This window comes from Dufourea novaeangliae, unplaced genomic scaffold (assembly GCF_001272555.1).
Source record: "Dufourea novaeangliae isolate 0120121106 unplaced genomic scaffold, ASM127255v1 scaffold30, whole genome shotgun sequence".
In the NCBI taxonomy this organism is placed as follows: Eukaryota; Metazoa; Arthropoda; class Insecta; order Hymenoptera; family Halictidae; genus Dufourea; species Dufourea novaeangliae.
This window is the reverse complement of record NW_015373906.1, coordinates 354,156-381,548: the sequence shown is the minus strand read 5'-3', so window position 1 is coordinate 381,548 and position 27,393 is coordinate 354,156. Positions and strand designations below refer to the sequence as shown.

The 27,393-nt window shown below is 47.0% G+C and overlaps 1 protein-coding gene across 1 annotated transcript in view; it reads left to right on the top strand.

Annotated features, from left to right (window-relative positions):
* The first annotated feature begins 1,300 nt into the window (after positions 1-1,300).
* The window catches only part of LOC107193832 (neurogenic locus protein delta), a 44,436-nt gene continuing 18,343 nt past the window's right edge, over positions 1,301-27,393 (top strand). The window contains exons 1-3 of the mRNA XM_015583347.1: positions 1,301-1,360; positions 5,171-5,473; positions 20,261-20,324. Coding sequence (XP_015438833.1) covers positions 1,301-1,360; positions 5,171-5,473; positions 20,261-20,324 — 427 coding nt within the window. The remainder of the gene's footprint in view (positions 1,361-5,170; positions 5,474-20,260; positions 20,325-27,393) is intronic.

Here is a 27,393-nt window from a genome sequence, read left to right as displayed (position 1 = left end):
CCCGTTCGTCTCTTTGACTCTCGTCACACACGACGAGAGGGTATCCTCGCTCCACCTCCACCTTCGCCTTTTCCACCACCACCGCTACCCTTCTCTTCTTCCTCCTACTATTTCTCCTCCACCGCGAGCACCCCACTCCTGTTCCGCTCTTGCCGGTCGCGCAGCAGAGGGAATATTCCTTACGGTTCGTCGACGACAGTCAGTGCGCGACTCGTCGTTGTTGCGACGGTTGGCGAGCGGAAAGTGGTTTTTTATATGCGTGCGTTTTTTCGTGTGATCCCGGTGGAAAAAAATTATGCTCGTGGCGAATCGTCGTGCTCCTCGTCGACGTAGTGGCTCGTGCGCCTCGAACAAACACTGCACACGAGCGTAGCAGTGAGATAGATATTTTTTTTTTTCGGAAGAAAAATCTAGTTGTACGCAAAACGAGCCGACGAGATCATCGGACAAAGTATACACAATCTCGTGTACACACCAGGCCCCCTATTAGAGCGCATCGAAGGAAGCCCAGCAGGAGGACACCGAAATATATCCCAGGAGAATATATACACATATATACAGAAAAGGACAGGCGCTCGACCGAGAAAAGGATCTGAGAGAGAGAGAGAACCCGTTTGTTTTTCCTAATTATCCTACGCACGACAGTATTACCATCCGATACCCTGGACGAAGCTGTTCGACGACTCTCAGCGTCCCACGGATAAATGGAATAAAGTGTGTCACAACAAGTGTTCAGTGATCGCGCGTGATTTTCATATATTTATATATATATATATATATATATATACATATATATATGTATATATTTCGCCGCGGCATCCGTGAATACCACCGATTTACCATCCTCGGATACGTATATACCCATTCTTGTAATATTTGCCAGTGTATTACCAGTGCGACAAGACAGAGAAGTGACGCGAGTTAACTTCGTTCGTTTTCGTTTTTTCTTCTTTGGTTTATTTTTTTTTTTTTTTTTTTGTTGGTTCTCTTCTCTTCCTCTGTAATTCACGGCGAAAGAAAAATTCGCCGGGCAAAGTTCTACACCTTCTACACACGAGGATTACGTATTATTTGCAATCGTGTTCCGAGGAATCAGGAGGAAGGAAGGTACGACTGTGCGCGCGTGTTCACACACCTCGTTAGGGTTTATTACGGTGGCTATGCAGCAGCCTCGCGAGATCAACGCGAGGAGGTAACGCCGCGACGAGCCACGCTAGGGCACCCACCGGGTCCACACACATCCGCCCGTACAACGCACCGGCGGCGTGTAAACATCGGAATCGAACCAACCCGCCGAAACATGTGGACCACGATGCTCGTGTGGACGGTCGCCGTCGTGCTTTTGCCAGCACCTCGAACGGTAAGTGTTAATTTTTGCTATCCCATTTCCGTCCGAACCTTCGATTGTCTCTCGATTCAACGGACGAAGAAGCGAACGAACAAGTTCATCATCCACCCGTCTTCTCGAAAATTAAAACTCTCCGTGACGTTAAATTTGTTTAGGAAAGCAAGACAAAAATTCGTATTATAAAGATGGTCGAAGGTTGGAAATATTTCCCGTGTATTTTTAGTATACCATCCGTGGAACGCGCGCGCGCGCTTGCGAATGCTGCAAAATGGTTTTCCTTTTTTAAACACCCCGAGACTCTTTTTTAACTCGCCGCCTCTAGCGGAAAGATCGCACGTGTACGCACACTTCTTTTCTGTTTGCCGTAACACGAGCTTAAGGATCGGCCCTAACAGAAACATTCAATATCGGTTTACGATTTCGTATTTTTCTTCACTATTCCGACGGGAGCTCCGCAACTCAATTATCACTTTAGTTCCGGCCTCGTAGAACACAGGCCTATCCTCGACGGTTTTTTTTTTTTACCGTGAATTTGGTCAATCGAAACAGTGCCGCGGGAACAGAACGGAGAAAACGGAACTGTACTCATATAATCTGTGCGGAAACACGGTATACCTACACCGAAAGGATTATTTTGTGAACGGATCTACGGTATCGTGAGTGATGTTGTCAAATCCTCCCCCCCTCTCGATGTGATACGTTTGTCAACTCTCGGGGTCCCGATCGTAGTCCGACCTTCGTCGGCTGTCGATGAATGGCGCGGATGTGTTTTGGTTCGGGATTCCAAGACGTTTCCCCGTCTGTCAAACCGGTCGGTCGGCCGTGTAAGCTCTGTTGGTATTTATGGATAAAAACGATGACACGTCGATGGGCTCGTTCAGAATAGAATCCCTCGGTCTATATATTTACCGTCTGTCTCACTCTCTCTGTCTCTCTGTTTTACGCTCGCCGCTCACACACGTTCTTTCCCGCTTCTAATTAAGTACTTGCGTAAGTTCGATCGCCGGCTTATATTTATCGTGCTCATATATCGGCGAGCGTGGTAAAATTCTATATGACTGCTTTCCAATTCTTAGCGCGTCGATCTTCCAGCGATTTCATGAAATCGTAATTGGTAAAACGTTACTCTCTCGAGATTGCGTGCGCACCGCTAGTGTAGTTTCGTTTCTTTTTTCCCCTAGTCATCCCACGCGGGTCCAACTGTATTCTTCCTGGGAGAGATGTTTCTCTCTCTCTCTCTCTTTCTCTGTTCAGTTCACGCGGGGCCACCCGTATCTCCGTCTGACACACACACCAAGCAGACCTCGAGCCATCCGCAGCCGCGGCTCTCGAAAGAGAAGTAAAGGCAACAGTATTCGCCGCGTACAACTCTAAATCTGGATCCACTCTTTTAGAAGTGTCTAGAGCCGGTGTTCTCTTCTCCATCTCGTCTGTGCCTCTCTCCTCAATGCCCGTGTTCGACGGGGCTCATTCCACCCAGTGTATCTTCTTTGTAACTTCTTTTCGATCTTCACCGAGGGACACCCTTGAATATCGTAACGAATCAGTCTTTGTTTCCTTCGAATCGTCTCGATCCATTAAGAGAGAAAGACAGAGAGAGAGAGGGAGAGGGGTGCAGGTCGGTCGACGGCTTTCTCAAAGGGTGTGTACCTCTGAAAATTGTTTTGTGACGAAATGACCGTCGGTTGTTGTATCCGTAAATAGTCGGCGGCGGCCATTCCCGTTCCAAGAATAGAGCTCCAGCGCGCCAAAAATGAGAATTCCTCATCGAGAACCTAAGAACGTGCGCGCGCCACTCTGTGTACACACGTACTTCGAGAAAATCTGTCTCTGCGTGTTGTGTTTAACGAGAGACGCAACGAGGAATATTTTTCTGTTTCTCGGATCTTACGACTCATAAAAACTTCTCGCCCCCGCGCACGCACACACAAACACACATACTTCTTTTACTGCTTGCAAAACGATCACTTGTGTGAATTGAACGCCGCCGCCGGCGGGAGCGAAAGAATTCACGATCATGAGAAACGATCTTCTTAATTTTAAAGCTGTAACATTAGACAGGTGAAAAGGCTCTGGATGACACGTCGAAAATTGGTAACAGTTTGGTGGTGGTGGGACGGGGGTGTAATGGACGGTGCGGTGGGTGACCAGCGAGATCGTAAAACGATCCGCAGGCTCGATAGTAAGGTTAGCGCACCTCCTTCTCGTTCACTTGAGACACGATATATATGTATAGTTTTGCTTGGCTATACAATGTCTCGTGGGAAGGCTCGGTTCTCTTTCTCTCTCCATCGGTGCTGCCGGCTGCGTGGCCTGTCTTCTCCGTCTCTTTGTCTCTGTTGTGTACTTGCACGTTATGTCTGTGTGTGTGTGTGAGCGCGTAAAATCGTGTGTCGATGGTGCGTGTGCGTGCACATAGCCGTAGGCCATTGTCCACACAACACAGTGGTCAAGAAACTCTTGGTCGTATGTATAAGCGCGGAGGGACACACGAGGGGTAGGAACCGGGAGAAATATTGACGCAACGGCTCTGTTTACACTGGATACTGTCGCCAAAGAAAAACGGTCCCCTCGATCACCGGGACGACGAGAAGAGACGGTCTCTCGAGAACTAAAAAGATCTTCGCGAAACTCATGAATTTCTCGCGCGGAATCGGGTAGAGGCGATCTACCGCGTGGACGCTGAGCAATAGGTTAGTGTTCGGCGCTGAATGTTTGAAAGATCCCCATTTTATATGGTAGTGTCTCGAAATACCATCGAATCAATGTGTATATCACACGCGGTCGCTTTATTTCACACGGGCGGAATGTAACCGATGTCCTTTCCGAAGTCATTACAAAGTAACCACCTAGAATATTATACGTTTCGTCGGTCCCCTTTCTTTTTCCGTGTTTCTTTCACGGTGCAAAAACATCAAGCGCTATACAACCACCGCGGATCACCACCTTGAATTGAACTTTATGCACGGTGAACAAACACACCGTCGTCGTCGTCATCATTCTCGTGGACAGTCGCGATTAATTCGTACGTGAAACGTTGGGGGAACCGGTAGTGTATGGTACGTTAATACGTTTACGACTGGTTCCAACGCCTTCGTTCATTTTTTCTTGTTTTGTTTCTTTCCCCTCGAAAACGCCCCTCGTGTTCCACGTTCATCGGTGCCGCTCGACAGCAACAGCACGCGTGGCAAAATGTCCATCTGCGCTTCTGCATCCCCCCCGTCCTATCCTCTCTCTCGCCGTGCGTACTGTCGTGAGTGAAATGAAAGAAAAAAAAAGCACTTTTTGCTGGGTCACTCGCGCAGATATCTCCACACGCTCCTCCTGGGAGACACGCGTGCGCAAAAACGCGCTTACACACGTGCTGCTGTCTCGGTCGGTCGCGGCGTGTTGTTCGGTCGTTGGGCACGAGGCGGCAGCGACCCCCGACGTTGAAGAGATCTGGCCAAGTTTGTCACGATTGGCCGTCTGTTTTCAGTAGATCTCCGCCGTGTCGGCTCTCCCTTGTAATCTCGCGTTCCCGCGACTGACAGTTCGGGGAAATAAGTAAACCGAGAAAGTCAGTCGCCGCATCTGTTGAACAACAGTTGCGCGTTTTGCCGTTACCGATCAAATCCAGACCAGTTGTTGATCCGTCGAAAGTACGAGGGGGGTGGGCGGAAGGCGCTGGTGTCTGTCAACGAATCAGGTGCCCTCGAACGATATCTCTGTCCCTTAATGTGTACATATCGTGCGTTAATTCGTTTAGGCATGCCCGCAAGTATTACTTGTATTTTCCTCGTTGAACGTTCATACAAAGATTCGTGTTCGTTGTGTTTCCAGGTGAACGCCTCTGGGGTGTTCGAGCTAAGGCTGAAGTCGTTCGTGAACGAGTACGGAAAGGACAGTCTGGGCAAGTGTTGCTCGGGCAGCACGTCCAAGACCGGCGAGTGCTCGGGCGTTTGCAAGACCAGGTTCAGGGTATGCCTGAAGCAGTATCAAGTGAAGATCGACACGACGACGCCGTGCACGTACGGGGATGTCGTCACGCCCGTGCTGGGCGAGAACATCGTTAATCTGAGTCCGAACGTCGCGATGCCGAGCTTCACCAATCCCATCAGATTTCCGTTCGAGTTCACGTGGCCGGTAAGTGTGCAATTCTAAATAGTCTTCTGTTATATTGTCTGCTTGAGAAATAAACTGCGGATATACGAAATCTGATTGTTTAACACGTGTCCTGTCAAGCTTTATTATCACAAGGTGGCATTTCTTTGATTTCCGGTAGTTGCGTAATACATCCCCGGTCTATTCCGTAAAATGATAAAAAAAACTGTCCGAAGGTTATCTACCATTTCGGTGAGAATCACTTTAATCGATCGAAGGCTACGGCTGCGAATAGAGTTTTCTTGCGTTTCCGATTTTTTTTTTTTTTCTAATCACTCTCAGGTACATTAACAATCCGTTACCCGCGAAGTATGTAGTATTTTTATCGTGGCGGAAAAAAGTGGACACGGTTACATGTTAATCGCATTCGTAACCGCGTTGTATAAATTAAACATTGTCACCTCGGGATTTACGAGTATTCGTGAGGCAGAAAAAAGAGATACGGTTACACCAGTCTCTCTATCTCTCTCTCGTGTTAACCGCGATCGCAGATAATCGGAAAAATCGAGCGATTCTTCGACGTTTCCGTGCTCTGTTTTTTTTTCTTCCCTCCTTTTTGCGATCGCGAGACGATTACCATATTATCGCGTGTGGTGGCGTGGGACGCGACGCGAAAAATGGTCGAGGTAATGCAAGCGGAACTCGAGGCAGGTAACTGAGTAATGAATCTCTCGCGGCAAAAACATCGAATCGTTACTAATAGTCCGGTGACGCCTGCTAGATCCATTCTCTCACGTTGAATTTGCGAAACATCGATGGTATTACCGATTACAAAGTGTATGTATATAACACTCGGTCTCCGTGCCATCGCTGACGACGAATCTGTTGAGTACCATAGATAACCTAAAAGGAACAAAAGACAATTACGTCATCTTTAATGTCGGGAATTAGAGCGTGCCCCCTCCCTCCATTAGTGTTGTTCATCGAGTTGAACCAATTTACATTATTCTTTGTTTTCCTGTGTATCATATTTGTAGATACTACAGAGTGCAAATGTATGGAAAGGACACGTTCGTAAAAGTGTCCTGAAAGAAAAAAACACTAGTCTTGATTGCAGGGGAAAATTAAGATCTCTACCGGTCCGGATTTTAAAGAGAGGTATGCGTGCGCGCGTGAACACATCGAGGAGTAAAAATCCAGGTTGTATCTGCGATCTTCTGCCATCCACTTGTGTAGTTTTCCATGGTGGATTGTCTATCTAGAAGCTAAATTGCGACCTGGTTGACTGATTTCTTGCGCGGGGCGAGAGAAAAAGTGAGGCAACACCCTAGCGTGCGACCGCCTGTTAACTTTTATCTTCTAGTGTTACATACATTAACGTTCTTTCAAAAGAGCTTGTAAAGATCTCTGGTTTTTGTCGGTGTGTGCTTCCGGGTTTCCGTTCCAATCGATAAGAAACAATTGGAAAAGTAAATTGGCTGATTAGAGAGATCGTCTTTTAAAAGGGGGGACCCCGGTGTAATTTTCATTCGTGTCCCGTTATCGGAAGGAACAGCTATTCCGTTAACTGTTTCGAACTGTTCTCGACAAGATAAACATGGACGTTCAACGTATTCGTTCTTCGGTGTTTCTATTCGGTCACCAGGCAGATGTGAAATATTTTTTTCGAATTAATTAACGAAAATTCTGGGGAGAAGAGAAAAAAAACCAAAGGGACATAGCCCGCGCTCGAACGAAATTCAGGACTCTCCCCGTGTTTCTCTTCCTACTTTCTCGCCAAAGGAAGGCAAAGAGGCAGGGCAAGCAGGTCGGTAGCATTAAAAAACCAACAAACCACGGTGCACGCGTGCACATCACGCGTTTTTCGAGAATGCGACGAGAATCTGCTAGCCCCGAATGGCAGATGGTGACGAGTGGCTCGGAGAGAAGGATAGAGAGGGTCGCTTGGTGGGCACTTGTCCTCTCCCTTCTGGTTGTGTTGCTTCGCTTGTCGCCGTTTATTTCGATAATTCCGCCCCGGGCGCATAGGTGAAATCCGTGAATTTGTTATTTTCCCAACGCCGAAACCGTCGAATTACAAATATCAAACAATACAGTAAAATTGCAAATAAATTTTCTTCTCACCGTTCCGTATACGTCTGCGGTATAATCCGCAGTCTGGTGACGAGAGATGTAGAAACGGAACTATGATATTTAGATCAAACGGAATTCCCACTAAACGGTAACGGTTTTATTCGAGACATACGCAACTTAGATTCGTTGCTCCCATCCGATATATACCATTAGTCCCCACCCCCTGATGAGTAGCTCGTGTCTACGCCAATGTTTGCTCACCACCGTCCCTGGTGTACATACATCGGTTCTCCCGTCGCCGTTCGCCGCGTACTTCTGCCTATGAGACGCGACGCATTGCAGGGCCACTGGCAGATGGCTAGGCCTTTTGTGCTTCTACACTACACACTTCCCTCGTAATCTCTCTCTCTCTCTCTTTCTCTCTTTCTCCGTCCGTTCCCCCATCTTCTCGAAGCTCTCTCGCGGGCAGAGTTAAATTTACTAACCCATATGGCGCCCCTCGCTCGCGTTCGCGCACCACCTCTGGCGACCGGTTCGCGTCTTTTCGTTTCGAAAAACACCGTCTCTTACTTCTCTGTGTGTTCCGCCCCGCCCCGTGCCTTTCGTCGCCGTTTCCAGAGCCCCTAACACAATCGTTTCCCTTCTTTCTTGTCTTTTTTTTCCTCCTTTTAAACTTTACCCTCTTTCATTCTGGTCCTCCACGTAAACGGAGAGCATCGCTGTACCGCGTGTTTCATCTAGATTTCCCCAGAACTTTCATCTTCTAAATTGGTTCGTGTACCCTTATATCGGGTTAACCCCCTCAGTACCCACAAGCCGAAATACAAACTATAAATTCTGATACGATAATTGACGAAAGTATCATGTACTTCCGATATTTTTTATGTAATACAAAGTACACTTCATTAGAGAATACAAAAAGAAAAAGGTGTAAAGTTATCTTTATCTATCGAAAAAATGTGTTGATTTTAAACCTCTTGAAAATCGATTCAAAGGTATACGGTGCAACTTCATAAATCATTCGATAGCACAGTTAAAATAATACAAATAATTTATTTCCACGGATTCAAGGTCGACTCGCGATAACAGAGAATCGATCCTAATCAGTTTTCCGAGTCCTACGGTGTCACCGACGGTGGCCATATTGGATTCTCGCGAAACGCAACGATCACGTGGCCGAAGAAAATATATCATTACCATACATACCGACGAGCTTCTTCCAAACGGAGGAATCGATCCACGTTCGTTGAAATGTGTTTTATGCGAAATATCCTTGTAGACGCATTTTTCCCGCCCGTGATTTTCCGTTACCACCCTCGTATTTTTATCTCGTGTTGGTTTGTCCACGGTATCGGGCCGATATTAGCGGCTATATCAGGCGGACTCTCTCGACTAGGTGGAGACGGAGAGGGGTGGGACTCGAAGGGCCGTACCCGGTTCGGTCGGGGGAGAACAGGAAAAAAAAGTTGTTGCGTTCTCGGAAGAGAGGCTGGCCGGAATCCTGGGCCGTGAAGTTGAAGGCACCATCCAACCTTTGAATCCGGCCACGGTAGTCCCCGATCCGTCTGTGTTAGCGGGGAAAAGGGAATAGACGGCGACGGCGGCGTCGTAACGTGTAATCGCTATTCAGAGTGCCGGATTTATTTTCGTTGCGCCGGTGCGCGCGTGAGAATGAGCTTCCGTCGGGCGAAAAACCGCCGCCGCCTCGAAACCCCAATAACACGAACCGCTACGCCCCCGCGACAACTGCATAATAATCGATCACACACACACATATGGTACTTGTAAACATCTTTCACCATGTCGAACGATTACCACTGAATAGACTGCAGTAAATCCTCGATGAATGTTCGAAGGCTCCACGGAACATTAAATATTTCATACACTAATGGCGATACGCGGCTGAAACCAAATATCATTGGCTTTAGAGTTCCAAGCTCTCGTCGCTGTGCCGAGACTTATTAAAAACGTCAGCGTTACACCTGGGGTACCTCTGCTTGTCAGTGCTGAAAATCCTTCGAATACTCATCGAGGATTTACTGTATTTCCGTGGTATAAAGTGTTCGGTCGAACGAAAATGCTTGGAAATTACCAATTTTTACCCGTGATATGTACTATTTACAATGTAGAAGGGCAGTTCGAACATTCTGTAATTAAGGTGGACAGAGTAGCGCATCGAGGGGGTGGGGGGTGCTGGGGGAGGATGTTAAACGTGTGGTTTTCTTCGTCTTAACACCGTCAAGCATCTCCCACGCCGAAGGGGAGGGGGGAGACCGCTCGGAACCGCGGCGGTTCGACGTAACCGGAAACCGCTGATAATTACAGGAATTATCGCGATACACAGAAGCGAGAGCAACAATGTACCATTAGTAACAGTTACTGGGTGGGGTGAGTGTTTCTTCTTTCATTCGGCGCTTGCGAAAACCGGTGGATGGCAAATTGTTTCAGTTCGCGATTCTTCCACGCCCGGATTCTCCGGATACCCTTGCGTTAATTACCGTCTAGATTTTTGGAGGAGGGGAAATGTAGAAAACGGTGTGTGTTGTGGTGTCTCGTCTGGGGTTACCGAAACTCTCTCGGAAGAGGAATAGACGAGAGTAAGAGGAGAGACACGCCGTTGCGCAATCGCGTTCCGTCAGGGTACGCGCGTGTCTGCCGTTAATTAAGAGGCTGGAAAAGACAGAGCGCAGAGAGCGCCGCCGAGTGCTTGATACGTAATCGTAACCTTCGTCTCGTTGCATCAAGATCGGTAGGCCGCGGCTCCTATCCTCGCTTCGCGGCCGAGTTAATTGCTTCACGTTACCGTGCGATCACGGGCGCGCGCGCGCGCGCTACTGCCATCATGCTCGAGTTTATTAAAACAGCACGATCGCCGTTTGTGTGGACGTCTCCCCATTTCTCAACGCGATTTAAGACATGGCATACCTACTTGGTTCCTCTTTATTATAACCACCGATACATAAGAATGTATAACTTTTGTGTGGGTTTTATAGTTATGCCAGTGTATATTCGTTATGATCGTTTGCAACACGAACAATAGCTATTAAATATCAACGATCGAGGTCAGAGAGAATACGTTACAGTAACTAATAAAAATTTTGTTCGCCCAGGGGCTGTGCCACTTCTGTTTAATCGAATTGCTTCCCAGAATGCGAATTTTATTTCGAAATTACGAAAAATTTATCACACAAGCATGATGGGAGAATAAAATAAATAGAAATGTGCAATAAAGTTTCGACACCTAATTGTTATTTCGGAAATGTTTGGAACGAATGCGTGTGAGTCATTGTATAATAGAGACTTTGATTGGCCCCCCGTGATCGTTGTTGTTTCATAATCGGATGAAAATTCGACGGAATCGGATAGGATGGATCCCGGCAGTCGGGGAATAGAGGAGACGGAAGCGCCACGCGAACCGTCACGCGTGGAAAAGAGGTCGATCGCGGGGCGGTTCTAAAGATACGCGCGGGGGGAGGGGGGGGGCGCGAGCGTGCGCTGAAATCTCTAGCAGCTGGCCCACAGGCGAGTAAAAATACAGTTTTTTCGCGGTTGGTAATAAGAAGGAAGCCTCTTCGTTTGATCTTTCGCGACATTATATAAAATTGAACGTCGCCGACGAGAAAAGAAATTACAGACGGCCACAACTTCCAACGAAGCGCTGCGCGCGAAAGAATTAACCCTTACGGGGAAAGGGCCTCGTTCTGTAACTTTCACGGAATTCTTCGGGTTCTTGGATAACTCTCGATCGAACAAAAAGAAAGCTCAAAGAAAATTGATAAAAGACAGAAGAACGAGTGTATATTTCGAGGATCGCTGGTCGAGGTCTCTGCTGGGTCCTCTCTGTCTCTCTCTCCCTCTGTATCGTGACGACGGGATAATTTATGCTAAACGTTTCGCATCGTGGAAGCCGTGTGCGCGCGGGCGCATCGCGTCCGTGTACAATCCGGAGTCAGCCATTCATCCGAGCGCCCTTCTCCTTCGCTTCGTTCCTTCGTCTGGGACGCGAATCACGCAGCCTTTTCGGCCGTGGGACCACGATCCTTCGTCTCTTTCGGACCTGGTCTCTTCTCTTTCTCGCTGTCGTCACTTCACCTTGTGTGTGTGCGTGTGCTACCTTTATATCCCCTCTCTCTCTCTCTCTGTCTTCTTGCTTACCTCGCCTTTCATTCCACATCTTCCCTTTCTCTTGCTCTCTCTCTTTTTCCCTCGTTCGTTCTTACTTTGGGTCCGACGTCCTCTCGTCCTGTATATGTACCCACGATACCCAGCCGAGTATGTACGGATATACCTCTTCGCCGATGCTTTGTGGGCCCCGGTGTACGCCGGAGACAGGAAGGATAACGAAGAAAGGAATGTTTTTAATGATCCCGCGAACCGCCGCGATAGATCCTTTACCCACCCCTGGCTCCCCTGAAACGGACAAGCGAGGAGATTCTCGGGGTTTATTCTCCCGTGGATGGTAAAAGTGGGATCGATAAAAAAACCTGAACAGCCCGTTAGGGCCAACCTAAGCCGCCAAAGTCGTCTTTACCGATTCATTTTCTTTTGGACACAGTAAGCTTGATGGCGTTTATCAGTTATGGCCCTTTACCGAGGCTCATTTGTCGTACGACAAATCGTATCGTCTATAGGAGCCTTAAGGAAGTCGCTGACATCCCATTCGCTCACAATATCGTTGGACGATCATGCACCTGACCTGCTAAATGGCCGTAACCGATAAACACGACCAAGTCTACAAATCAAATCGGTGAAGCAGACAAATGCAATCTACCTGTAACATACTATCAAAAAATCTACAATCGTTAGCATTACTCCAAGTATACGCTCTTCTGTCCATCCTACAGAATGATGTCCTTAGATACTGCAGCTCTTCACTATGTGTTATTCGAATGAAATGTTGCTTAACCCTGCTGCGTAGTCCGAAGGAAAATACAGAGGAGAGTCGGGTGGCGCCTTACCGATACCAGTTGTGTGTATAACCTGCGTACTGCTCGCTCGTATACGTTATATATTGTTCGAGTCGTGGGAAAGCCGGCTAATTAACCGTCAAAATCTAATTAGCGGAATAACCAATTAGAACGTTCCCCCGACGCACGGCGCGGGCCCAGGCTAATGATTACAAACTCGGCTGGAACTTATCTACAAATACCCTACTAAGAGAGACGTGCACCACAACCGGTCGCCTCTCCAGGACGGTGTCGTAAAAGGGGGGAAGGAAGAAGCAGCAATAGTCGCAGCGGGGTCCTTTGGTTTCCTCCTTAACCCTGTCATTTCAAAATTATCGAACAATTACGAAGAAATATTTCTTTTTGCATTTTTCTCTATATCACACGACATACAAATGATTCACAGGACAATTTTAATATTTCGAATGCATTTTAGTACCATTTCTCTCATTCGTTACCATTTGGCAACTTTCTTTTTATTTCTATCACAATTACGTATAATAATCAACGCTATAAAGTTATTATACGTAATAATTTTTGTTGCCGTTGATCAGTACCAACTCTCTTGCTCGAATTGTCATCTGTCTTATCTGTCAGAAATTCTATACTCACAGATACGAAAGGTTATACGGTATTAATATTTTATTTCGTAATTTTGAATACGTAGCCATATGGCAACAGAGTGGCAAGGAAAGGGTTATCGCGTGCGCCTTGTCTTCAGGCCCTCCGGGGGTAAATTGACTTCTTTCGGACGCACACAGGGGGGACCTGAAACGGGGGCTCTTTGCCGGAACAACAGGGCTCCCGTAATAACGCCGGGAATGGGCCCCCGGCGGGCATCTTTTTGCGCGCGCGCGTACTCGATTGGTAGTAGCACCGGGAGAAAGAGAGAGTTGTGTATGTAGAACACGAGTGACCCGCCTAACGTCGTTCACCGCGGTAAGATATACAGGGTGAGAGTCATTCAACCCTCCATAGGCAGTATGTAATTTATTTTTGGCGACAAACGGTTTTTAACATTCGATTTCACAAACTATTGTATAAGATATTGGAGAGTCCAATAAGTATCCGAGAATTTCTGCAAATCTTTTCGGAAAAGTAAAAAAAAATGTATGCTTGGACATAGACAACCCGGTTCGTCTACGGAGTTAAAAAACTCAAGGTCACCGTCTTATCTTGTTGAAAAAGCTAAATATCAAGAAACTAATTGTCACATTGTATGCTCTGTTTAATGTCAAACAACTCTTTCGTTTGAAACTACTTTTTATACGACAAGTAGTTTATCGAGTAAATTTCAGTGATGCAGTTTAATGACTCACCCTGTTTACATAAATGGTCGACATCCTCCTGATGTGTATATCTGTGCCTGGCTCTGTAAGAGCGACACACGTATGCAGTGATCGTGCCTAGGTACAAATCAGCCGATCTATACGGTGTCCCGTGCTTGTCAAAGCTTATTAACATGTCCCTTCGGGTGTCGTCGTCGTCGTAATTGGGCCCCGTTTTTTGGGGGGGGGGACCCGGTTTATCTGCCTTCGTTCGCTCCTCTTGTCTATTGGACGTATGTCATCCAGCTTCTTCGTCTTTCTTATCTTCTTGCTTGGTCTCTTTCCTGTCGTGTGCCACGCGTACAAGAAAACCGTGACACCGTATGAAATGCTAAATTGGAAATTGCGATTGCGCCGCGAGAAATAGAAACACTTTTTGGGAAACGGTAGTCAAAATCGGTCTGGGCCGGGAATATCCATTAATAAAAGAATCCTGACGGTGCTGGTTAGGCGGTGGCGGGAGAGCGTTAAAGTGGGACTGTGAAAGCGTGACTTTTGTTCGCATTACTCGAAACGAGGAAAGGAACGAATAAAATTATTCGGTTGGTGTAATAATTCAGTGTAACGAGTTCGCGATTATAAACGCGCGGCCGGCTGGCTCTCGGTGTTCTCGGCCCAGCGAACGCGAAACGATATTTTGTTGGAAGAAATACCGTATAGGGATACGTGTTTGTTGTCCATTCGGCATACCCGTAACGAAAATCATCGCATTCCAAAAAATTCGAGGTTTGGTATTTCGTGGAAAGAAAACGTGAAATGGGTGGGAAAAAAATGATTTCCATTCGAACATTTAACGATGTTATATTGGAAAATAAAATTACAAAAAAAAAAACAAATTTTACATATAAGGCCCAATGCGACAACGAGCAACTATCGCCAGGACGGTGTCGTCGCTCGTTATCCTCGGTTTCCTCTTCCTCCTTTCGACGTGGAATATGGAGGCCACGAAAATTTCTCCATGCGGAAATGCCACGGCTCCTCGAGCGCGTTAGAGACCCACCCCCCGTACGCTCTCGTGTGTCGACGCGCCGCGAGACATTAAACCGTGAATGGATAAAAATAGAACCGCTACGACAGGGACCGGGTTCCCTCGATATCTACTCGTATAATATTCATCAAGTCAAATTTTTTTTTTTCTACAATCTTTACTTAATCGATGTTCAAACGTCGTGATTATCATAAGGGGAAAGTTGCAGATTTCGGACCATCGTCTAGGGTGGACTACTATTATAACTTTTGCAAGCAATTTTGGTCTAATGGTCGATTGTACGTGTACGAAAGCGGTGATTGCATTAACCATCCGTGGGAAGGGGGTTAAGAATAAAAATTACGGTAGACTTCCAATTCCTCCTTATCCCCACAATGCAAGAATCCCTCGAAACCATCAATCTTGTAACGTTCCTTCCAATCGAACTTGTAAAAAATACAGCGAAACTTCAGGTCGATATAAGTTTCCAACAAACACACATATTCACAGATATTGTAAAATCACCCGTGAGTCACGATAAAACCGGTTGGAATCCCTCGATCACCGTTTTCCCAGGCGGCAGCAGCGGAGGCGGCGCGTCGAAAAGTCGCGCGCGCGACTTCCGGCTCCTTTTTTCCGACGAGTGATGAATCACAGTATACAATGCTAATACACACACACACACACACAACGAGTTATATCTATATTATAATACCCCACAAGTGATCCGTGGGGTGGCTACCTGTTCTCTGACCGTTTTCCGCGATGATTAATACCGTGTGCATATTCATGATCGGTACGCGCCACTCCGACGCGGCGTAAACGTCTCTCTGTATGTATGTGTACGAAGGAGGATTAAAGCGGGAGCTGACTACACATATATACATTGTCCAAGAGAAGGAAACGGGCTAGAGATAGTCCTCTAGATAGACGGTGTAGAGAGAAGAGTGATTCGCGATAGAAGGGATCGTAGAAAGAGACGAGCAGTTACGAAGCACGCGGGTGCGGACAGAGAGAGAGAGAGAGAGAGAGAGAGAGAGAGAAAGAAACCGGAGTCTGACGAAAGAGGAGGTCTCCACTGGTTAGAGGAGGACGGTGCTATCGTGGTAGAGGTGGAGGAGAGGCGAGAGAAGGTGGAGAGGTATGCTGCGCAGCCGTGGGAACCGACTCCCGAGTGAGCGAGCCTATTCCCGTCTCTCTTCCTCCGATCAGCTGCTGCTTCTCTCTGTTTCTTTCCTCCTCTGTCTTCCTTCGAGAGATCACTTCGTCTGCAGTCTATCCTCGTTTCTCTGTCTACATCGAGTCTCTCTCTTCCTTTTCACCTCCAGGTTCTCCACTTCTGTCTTCCTCCTCTGTCTTCCACCTTAGCTCACCTCACCTTACCGTTTGCACGTTTTTTCCTCGTTCATCTTTTGTACAGTGTGTTGTACCTTCTTCCTTTTCCTTTGGGCGACGTTTATGCCGGTGTGCTGGAAGCACACACCGGTCCTCTTTCTTCTTCATTCAGAGACCGTGCCCCCTCGCCCCCCTTCGTTCACCCCTTTATGTGTTCGCCCTCCTCCTCCACTACGTTTCGGTCGCGGCCAGAGAGAAATTGCTAACCGGCTCTACCGAAGAGAACACACCCAACACATTGTTTTACGGGGATGCCTACGCGCGGTGGAGAGAGATAGAGAGGGTTTTCTTCAACTTTTTGTCGGCTTAATTCCCGATCCCTGTAATAAATTAACGGACGATCACGGTGGCATTTGTCTCCTCGACGATTTATTTCCGTCTACTTGCTTCTCTCGAGGATGCTTCTTCTCCATCGTGCCCCCCCCCCCTTGGTTCTTCCTTTCTGGACCCTTTTTGTGTACCGTTTCGTCCTTGCCGCGAGAGAAAAAGGCGATCGATGCTTCTCTGTCTTCTTCGTGCTCTTTCGGCCTTTTACACCTTCTACTTGGCCATTTTTCTGCCTTGTTTTACCTCCTCTTGCCGTTTTTTCCCTTCCGCCGTTGATCAGGCCCATATACTCCACGAGCGCGACCGCAAGGAGGAGTGGATCCTCGGGGGACCAAAGGGGGGAGGGAACCCGCGGAATCTCTCCGACAAAGTCGGGAACTTTCGAACCTGTACACACACGCATGTGACATACCTGGCGACGATCTCGCTGCGTAACCCTTTTCTCCGTCCGTTCCTTTCCACGAGAGACAAATTGCCACCCCCCCCCCACATACACACACACCGAGCCCAGGTTTCACGCTGCTGAAAAATCCGAGCGTGGTATCCCCCGATCCTTCCATGAGAACCATTGGGACCTGAAGTCGGTCCGTGTCTATGATCTCCGCGAATTCGTTTTACTTGGTTAACATATCTTTTGTTCTTCGTTAAATCGTGTGTAAAAAAATACTCGATTTTTTTCAATTCCATTTCATATTTAAACGATTTTCGCGTCATTGGTCTGAAAATGTTCATTTACTTAATACTGTCCATTCACCTGGGGGCAGAATCTACAACACCGATATGATAATCATGAATCTCTCGGAAACTGGGTTAAGCCCCCCGATGGCCGAGCTATAGCACAAGACTTCACAAGTGTCCTGTGTGGTCCCACCGTGAAAACGCGATTTCACACGCGGGGACAAAGTTCACGGTGGCCTATTTTTTTTTCCTCTTTTGTTTCGAGTAATGGAAATTGTTTTCAGTAGCGGTCGTTTACGCGAACAGGAACGTAGAGCGACCACGATGACAGGGAGGCCGGATATAAACATTTATTATTCACGGTGCGGCAACGACTAACGAGGTCGTATGTAATACCAGCCGCTCCTGCTCCCTGCGTCTCTCTTTCTCTCTCTCTCTCTGTATGTGTGTGTGTCAGGTACACCTGGTGGTGTCTACTTGCGTATGTGTGTGACGTTAATAATTAAACGTCGCATTATCACTGCATGCACACGTACCGGGGCACCGCGTGTACGGCACGTACTTATGACACAATAACACGCCGCCTCGTCCAGCGGCGGCGGCGGCGGCGGCGGCGTCGTGCACACACGACAAACGACACACGCGTGTGTCGCCTCTCGGAACAGCAGTAAGAAAGCGTGGGTCGTGTGGTCGCGATCGGGTGTGTTTGCCCATAGGGAGGTATCGTTCGCTGGGACTGAACGGTGCGGGGCCGAGAAAGATAGAAAAACGATTCGACGCCCACCATCCAGAGGAGCCTTTCGCGCCTCGTGCATTTCCACTGTGTAGATGTGCGCGCGGCGGGACGATTAAATCGAAGCCAGGATCGGCGGTTTCTGCCTTTTCTTCGGAATATACACAAAGTCGTGTGTGTGTGTGTGTGTGTGTGTGTGTGTGTCATGCATTTCTACAGGTGGGAGGGGAGTGTAATGGATTGTGAGGAACTACGATCCATTGTTGGGCAATCCTCTTTGATGCTGACGTCACGTGTAGAGTACGCGCGTGTTTCACCCTTTAACGGGCAGACCCTTAAATTCGTTATTTGAAAATTACGAGACTGGTGTACACTATTGTGCAAAAGTAATTGGAAATTTCTCGAGAGGGAATGCTCGCTCGAGACGTGTCGGTTTGGCGCGGGCATTGACGTCCAGAATCAAACTGTAGCAGTTCGTACATTTATTTAGCTCGAGCGATCGAAAATTTTTGAAATTAATAATTTTATTTAAGTAGAAGTCGATAAATGAACAAATGTGAAACAATGAACAAAACTGATGGTCTAAGGGGAACAGTAGTGATAAATTAATGTGAGTTTTTATTGGGAAATATAATAAATTTTTTTTTCTGACTCCCAAAATACGTCCCTCCACTCCACACTCGTTTTATCGGCGTGTCGATCTTAACGAATTCGAGGTGCCATACACACCGGGTCTCTAAATTTTCAAACGAGATCTGTATTACCAAGAGGGGTCGATCGATCGATTAGATAACACGGTGGTGTGTTTCGCTTTAATTCGTAGGTAACGGTCGTCGTGAGAATTAATAGACGATTGCAGAGACGGACGGGTAATTTCAGTTACACAATTGATCGCGTGTGTTCTCCATCCTCTGGCATAGATGTGTGTTTGAGTGTGTATTCCATAATGGTTCGTGCAAACAGAGTGTATAACAGGTTTCCTTCCCCCGAGGGACGATAACGCGTGTGTGTGTGTGTATCGGAATTCCGTGTTTAAACGGTCGCCCGTGTTGCCCCGGTCGCAATCGATTATTTATTTTCGCCTTATACCGATTAACCCGTACGCACATCCCGTCATCCCCTTCCGTTGGCTCGAGCGCGGCGAAACACGTGCCATACGTGATACACATTTGCATGATTTATATCCGCGATGGTCGTTGCGTAAAATTGCGAGAGGGCGAAACCCTCTTCGCTAGGATCGACGAAAATGCGCACGTGTGTATCTACTTCACTCTTACTTCGACCACAACTCTCGGTTAAATAATTCTAGTGGTTCGAGAAAAAACGGTTGGTGCTCGCGCGATCGTCTTCTACGTCGAGGTATGTGTTTCGATGGTGTCGTTCCCCTCTCTGTTTTATTTCATTTGCGGGATAATTCAATTAGAATGACAAGAGAAAGAAAAACATACATATAAATCGAGCGAATAATTTTTAAATTTATAATTTACATTTTCGTACTTAATGGTCATTCACTGGTATCCAGCCAATTACTGGTTGGTTTACCCTGACTAGAAAATCCAAGAGAGAAAAACAAAATGGTAATTACGAGGTTAATCGGTTTTTTATCTATAAGCACTGAAATTTGAAAGTCTCTATTAATATGTTACCGGTGAATAAAGTGTTAAGCGTGATAGGATAATAATTAGAATCGGTAATAGTCATTCTTTCTTCTCTGAACTTTAGGAGGCAATGTTGAACTATGTCTGTATCCCGTGCAACACACGTGACAGCCATCAGGTCCCACCGTGTTCTACCCGGCTTTTTAGGCACGCTTCAGGCCACGGGACACGAAAACAGGCACCCCTTCTAATGCGTGCGGGACAGGTGCAGCCGCTCACGCTCGCGTCACGCCGCCTCGGGACGTTTAATTTATTGTTAATTGCGATACGCGATGGCACGCGCGCGCAGCTGCCGCAAGCGCGTTTTTCGCGACGGGAACTCTGGGACAATTTTACCTGGCGCCCGTGTTCGCCGCCGTCCCTCTTTCTCCATGGAGATCGGTTCGATCACCTTTCATATTCTTCAGAGGCCCCTCTTGTGTTAACGTTATCGAACACAATATCTTTCCTCGAAGAAATTTCAATCCGTTACGGTTCTAAAATAGATGATCGTCGCTAGAGAACTTTATACAATCATATCAGTGTTTAACGAATTATTTACGGGAACACTGGAGAGACAAACAGAAATTTCTTTTCTGCGGTAGAGATTCTATACCAGTGTTTCCTAACAAACCGGGGGACAATTTGAATATTTTTAGTGGAATCTCCGAATTGTTAAATTCCTCTCGTCTGATGGTGTACACAACGATATTCGGGATTAATCGTTCGTTTTATCTGTTCTCAGGGTACCTTCTCGCTGATAGTGGAGGCTTACCATGACGCGGACAACACGACACACCACTCATCCGGTAAGTGATCTTTCGATAATTTCTCGTATCGAAGACCATTCAGGCTGTATTTAAGCGACTCGGGCGTGTTCCTGTTATCAGGCACGAGACAGTGTGCTCTCTAGACACGCGCCCACTGGTAAAAAAAAAAAAAAAAAAAAAAAAAAAAAAACCACAACGACGTAAGACGAGGACGGGACAAGAAAAAGGAAAATAAAAAAACGAACGACGACTATCTTAAAATTAGTCTCTGGTTCACTCTCTCGCTATGGTATATGGCTCTAAATACGAGGAAGGTTTTAAACGGGGCATGTGCAGTCCAGCTGGGTCGTGGCCCCGTAGATGCCACGCGTATTCGGGGTCCGAAACCAGTCCACGTCGAGAAGCCACTTCCGGTGCACGACACTCACCAGAGACACCACACGTAACCCCTTTCTCTCCCCCGTGCCAGCACGACCTGCTGCTTCCTCTTCCGTTCTTATGGTTTCGATACGCGAGTCTTAAACCTTCACCCAAGAACAGAGATGTATCCCTTCCTTCTGGCCTCTACTTCCTTTGCTGACCTTTTCCGCGGACAAATATTATCCTTTTTTTTTGTCCAGGTCGTCTCTGTCTGGTTAGCTTCTTCTTCATCTAGTGGGATCGACAAAAATGTCGGAAACCCTCGACGATGTTACTCCAGGCAACACTCTTTTTTTCCCCACCCTAGTCGCAGACAGATTGAATCTCCACCGTTTCGTGTTAGTCTCCTCGATGAATTCTCTGTTGCCCGCATTCTACCGATCGGGCTTCCAGCTGCCTCTTCAACACTCGCCTCTCGTCCTCCACACTCTTTACCACTACCTTCGACGACCAGTTTTCACTCATGCTCGTCGCTCATTACCGCAACGTGCCCACGTGCACAATGTCCGACCGCCATCGGGCCCGCCGTTGTGTTGTGTCATAGCGAACGGTCCGACGAGAACAAGCAAGAGAAACAGAGATAGAGAATGACATAGAGAGGCACAGAGAACCGGGCGGAGGCACTAGTGTTTCCTTCCTGTGTAACCGTAGCACCTAGCTTCCACCGGTAACACGAGACCATCTGTTACACGAGGATGTGTATGGGATGTATCCCTATATACGGACTCGAGACAACAGAGTCCGTCTCTGACCATACTTCGATCTTTGCCTTCTATATAGAATCCTAGGCCTCCTTCGGGGGTTCTCGATTTTCAGTGAATATCCCCCCCTCTTTGGAACAGGAAGGATCCGATTCGTGAGCAGGAAGCACGACGAATACAGTAAATCATCGATGAGTGGTTACAAAAATTGCATTTCGGTGAATAATTTAGTCAAGTAGAAGCGACAGCCTTCGCGAATCACTATAACCAAGGTGTTCAGCGAAGAGTTGCGAACCGACACTCTCCGAATTTTCTCGTATCCCCTTTCCCCCTACGGGTTCTTAATGATTCTGTAATTGTTGGAGGCTAAAGGGTAATACAGTGATCGAGAAACTTCTTATATACGCAATCTCAAGCAGGTATCACATACACCTACATATATCCGGTCCGGTGTTGCTCGTGCGCTTCAACTCTCGAGTAGAAGTGAGGAGACCCCAGGGCGTTTCTGGTCGCGTCGTAAGAAGGAGCAGAGAAAGATAGAGACCACCGTTTAATTTCATTCCCTCGAGGGTCCTGCGTCTGCCTGGGCAATTAGAGTGAACCGGAGACCGGAAGCTACACTCGGCCGTGCGGCGCTCCGATGCGTGTCGGTCCGAGCGAGAGCGCACGCTGTAGAACCGACACGACTCGGTCTCCCCTTCCCCTCGCCGGTCCTACCGCTCCTAATTGAATTTTCGTTATTTCGGTGGTGCTCGCGGGGGAGACGATCGACGGTTTTTATAATTCGTTATCGCTGCTCGGAGATCTTCCTCAGGAGCTTTCCCCGGATGCGGAAGCAATAAACATCGCCCCCGGAGGAGTTATTTGCATGCACGCACACACAGACACGGTTGTTGTTGTTGTTGTTCTCCAGCGGGGGCCCTCGCGCGTTAATGAGAGAACGTTCTGAATAGTTTCTTGTACGTATAGGTACACCTCTCTGCCTCGATGATTCTTGCCCATCGTTTGTATCGAGTTGATTTATGGGGTATACTTGTGGTCAACATTTATTGGAGGCGCCAGAGAGCATACGTATTATACGTGGTTGATTTTTGCGTATAAAGCAAGTGAATGAGAATGTAGTATATGTACAACTAACTAATAATATAACCAGACTGTGGAACTTTATGCAAATTCACAGTGCTGAATACTGAGATATATACAAATTTTATGTGGATAGAATTTTAAATGTTGCATTAGGGGCTTTACTGGGGGTAATAATTTACATTGGATAGTATTAAACTTTACTAAACCCACAAATACATTATTACAATTTTCGTTTTTTTTCTTCATCCGCGTAGATTTAATCAAGTATTCGTGTCCTAGGTATTTAATTTGATTCTTCACGCACGATGCAGTTTCTACAATTTCTTTACTTTCTCCGTACAATGTACAAACAAGAGCAGTCCCGTAGTGTTGTTTCGAGTCGACTGAAAACCGTCTCCGGTTTTCATCTTTATCTTTTTTAATTAAGTTTCGTAGTCTGGCACAAAGGCTCCAGGATAAGCGGACGCGTTCCAGGCTCATCGAAGCCACTAATTACAAGGGAATCTAGCCAGGCTTCCTCCTTTGTTTCAAAGTCTGCTCTCTCTCTCTCTCTCTCTCTCTCTCTCTCTCTCTCTTTCGAGAACGGAATTCCTACCGTTATCCCACAGATGTACCTGTGCGTATCCACGCTGAAAAGAGGGCTCTACCCATTAATATCCGCGGGTTCTCCCTCTCTCTCGGGGCGTTGTTTGGACACGTTCGCTCCTGGCCTTTATCACCGAAACATACCGACTCGTATTGTGCTCTCTCGCTTTCTCTCTCTTTCTCGGTCTATCGCAGTGGCGGCGATTCGCCCGGCAATATAACGCCCCCAGCGGGGCTGGTTGAAACGAGCCCTTTATTGCCGCATCGTTGCTCGGATGCTGCTTCCTTTCTCAGGCCCACACCGTTCCTCCTTCTCTTTCGCCACCCCATAATCCCTTCATCCTCCTCTTTTCCCTCTTCCTGACTCACTCTCTCACTCTCTCTGGATGTTTGCCTCGATGATACTTCGCGAACCGTGTTACTTGCGCACCTGCGGAATACGGTCCGTTTCGACATACACGTTTGATACCCTCTGTCTCTCTCCCCTTCTATAACTCTTTCTATCTCTCTATCAAAAGTCCATATAATTTCACACGGAAAATACGCGTTGAAGTTCCTCTACATCCTGGAAGCAACACAATGTGAGGGTGGGTGGATGATTCTTTCTTCCGTTGTTTTTTCGTTACAATTCTCTTGTTTCGCAGAAAAGATTTTCGCCAAAGGAAGACACTTCTTTTACAGATTGTCACTTAAAAACAAATTCAATTATTTCGACCTATGTTTATTAGGATATTTTTTTCAACATTTGCCGAGTAATGTCTACCCCAGAAGTTACGAATCCTGTTTTTTTGTTTCACCCTGTATGTATATATGTATATCACGGCTTTTCCTTTCGTTGGTAATCCCGTTCCCGACATACACCACTCATTTGCGGTTGACGTTTGTTAAACGAAACGCGCCCAGCTCGTCGTATACCGATTTATATGACCACACGACTCCGCGGAGACCAGAGTTCTCTGCGGTGTAAATTGCGCTCGCGCTCACCGGGAATCCGGGCTGCGAGCCAGTGTGTGACATGGGCTTACGTCATCGCCGATTGTCACCTTTCGACGTTTTTTCTCTCGAACGCAATGGACGCGTACACACACGAGCAGAATGCAGTGTACACTGCTCCGTGGAAACACACGCAGGCTACACACTACCGGTCAAAAGTATGGGAACAGGTCTGGTAATTAAAATACAAAACGAAACAACTATCATGTCTAAAATCCTGATATTTTAAGGTGGTTTTCCATAACTTTAATTATTATATCATTATTATTTTTGTCTACTTTATTATCATTATATTATCGTAACGGAATAATGAGTTACCGTACCCCTATCGATTATGAACTCTGAGTATCATACTTTTGGTGGATAGCTGTATATCATCGCAGCGCACGCATCTACCAGCACCACCTGTGGCCTACTTCGTGTCCACGAAGATAATGATCCGAGACGGAAGTCGAATCGGTTCACTCACCGATGTCTCTTTCGTCTGCGACGATAAGCGTCCAGGGGGGACTCACAGAGATTCCGGGAAGAGATCGTCTGGCTCAGCCAACTTGGCTCCACCGACGATGAATCTTATCCCCCGTGTGTATAATAATTGTTCGCTCGTAATCGTCTTAATGACACTGTCCATACGGGGATCCACAAGCACTTCCGACTGTTCCAAGGTGTCAGATAGGGTTGTACCTGATTCTTTTAGCACTTTAGAGCCGATATATCGGCTTTGTGGGTTTTCCGAAAAATAGCTTCCATTTTTAATACAATTTAAACAGACGTAATGAAACTTTATTTTTACAAAATAAGTTCATATAAGGGAACATTCGTTTATTGGATAGGAATAATAAAATTAAAAAAAAAAAAAAAGTTAAAATATCTTCATTTTTAAGAGTAAATATATCTAGACCCCACAGCCAGAGTGTATCAAGTCTAGTTTAAAAAAAAATGACATTTTACATGTTTCCTGTATCAAATATTTCACTCTAAGTCCGTACACCTTCTTTCCATTCTAAGTCGTCTAGTTTTGAATGTTCGTACATGATGTAGGTCCATCGCCGATCAAGGATTCCAATTTCCCTATAATCTTTGTTTATAATATCCGTATTGGAATTTTAATATCGTGAGTAGGACAAGGATATAGGAATAAAGAGTATGTGTATGCTCAAAAAGGGGTGGAAACGGGGTTAACCGTCCGAGACACTGTAATCGGGGTTACAAAACGGTCTCTCTCTCTCTCTCTCTCTCTCTCTCTCTCTATCTCTCTATCTCTCTATCTCTCTATCGCTCTATCTTCCTCCCCATTTTTCTTCCAGCCGATAGGAACGGTGTGTAAGTAATGCATCTGGCTACCTGCCAGCTCGAGGCTATATCCTTCGTCGGCCCTGCTCGTTTCTGAATGAACAATAGAAAATGTCTGGGGCTACTCGCGGGGCCCGCTAGCGCGTCGTTAATGAATACCTTGAATCGGCGTGGCCTCGAGTTCACCGGGCGTTTTACAGGTGCGCTACTGCCGCCGCCATTGCGTATAATGCAGTACCCAGGGCCCCCGAGACCCAGTGGTCAAGCAGAAAACGACTCTGAAACACCTTCTCTCTCTATTAAATACCTTGCCTTCTGTGTTCCAATGATATACACGTCGAAAAACGGCGAAGGGGGAAGTTGTGACTGGTTGGATCGGGGGTGGGAAGGTAGAGAAAGGAAACCATAAATTTTTCGTCGGTGTTGTATACCTTCTCGACCCCTCTGGGATTTCTTCTTTCACCATGGATTTGTCATTCTGTCTTCGGGGATTCGGTCCTTTTCCACTCATAGAGTGTGTGTGTGTGTGTGTGTGTGTGTGTGTGGGGGGGCTCTGTGTGGCGATTCGAGGTTCGACAATGTTATTTCCACCGTATATCAATGTTTGTTCACAGGTAGCTCGAAATCAACGAGAGACAGAGACCCCTGTTCTGGTCTACATTCTTTGTATCCTCGTTTCATACTGTGTACAGTGTTACAGTTAGACACACGATTTGAATTTTATTTTTCGTGTCTAATTCCTCATCGCTGCCACGGCGGGGCCCCAGTTACCATCCCGACACGTTCTTTAAATAATTCACACGCATCTAGGAATTATGAATAATTCCGCGTCTTAATGCAATTATGCTCCCGTACAGCACACGGTGAATATTCATCGGGAGCCCCTGGGTATAAGGTTTTTCTCTAACGAGTCTCGGAAATTCGGAGAGCGAAGAATCAAAGGAATGCTCGGGCATTCTTTCTTGAATCGCATAAAGAGAAATCAAATAAATTCCCCCTAATTCCGCTATTTTCCAGGGACACGGCCAATAATTTATTACACAAATTATTTATCGATCTTTAAACATCCATTCGACAGCCGAACGAAATCCTGGGCACCGTTAGAAATGTTCTACAGTAAATCCCGTCTAACATACGGAAGATCGATCGATCATTTCTGAACGAAGACAAAGAATGTAGTGGGGGGGGGGGGGGGGGGGGGGGGGGGGGGGGGGGGGGGGGGGGGGGGGGGGTGTTCGAGGAAAATGAATAAAAAAGAGAGTAACAAGACATTCATCGGAGATCACGGGGCCCGAAAGTAAATGAAGATAAACGGAATCGATGGGCCCCGCGTGTACACGATCCATCTGCAGTTGGCGTGCGAACATCGGCGTTTTCAGAACTCGTAACCAGCATCACCTGGGAAGATAGAGCCCTGGCGAGAGGCCCCGCCTGCCTCCTCCTTCCTCTCGACTCCCGTTTCGCCGACAGCGAAACGTTACTTCCCTTCTGGGAATAGGCTGTGCGCGCAAGGGGCCCTGCGGGTGTATCCTGTTTAAGTATCCCCGGGCACGCCATCGGCGAATCCTCGCGCGTTATGGTCCTTTTGTTTTTCTCCAATTTCTTTCTCTTTTCGTTAGCGTTTCCTCCTTCTTCTACTCCTTCTTCTACTCCTTCTTCTGTTCACCTTCCACCTTTGCAGGTTGTCCTTCGATCTTTTTCTCTCTACGACGCGCCGCGGCGTAACGAAAGGACCATTTTCTGGGGAACGATATATATATATATATACACACACACACGATGATCGGTGGCTTCGGTGGCTTCAAAGAGTGGAGGGACCTTCGAACGGCTGCGCGGCGAATCGACCCCAGGAGGAATCGTAAAGTCCGATTCCGCGGGGCCTTGGTGCGCTGTGTCTCGATTTCAAGATGGAGGGCATCGTCTTTACGGGCTTATAAGCTCCCGTGGAATTCTATCCATTCGTCTCGAATCGTAAAATTGAAAGATATTTAGGCGAGCGGGGAGGGAAGGGTGTAGATGGACGATGATGG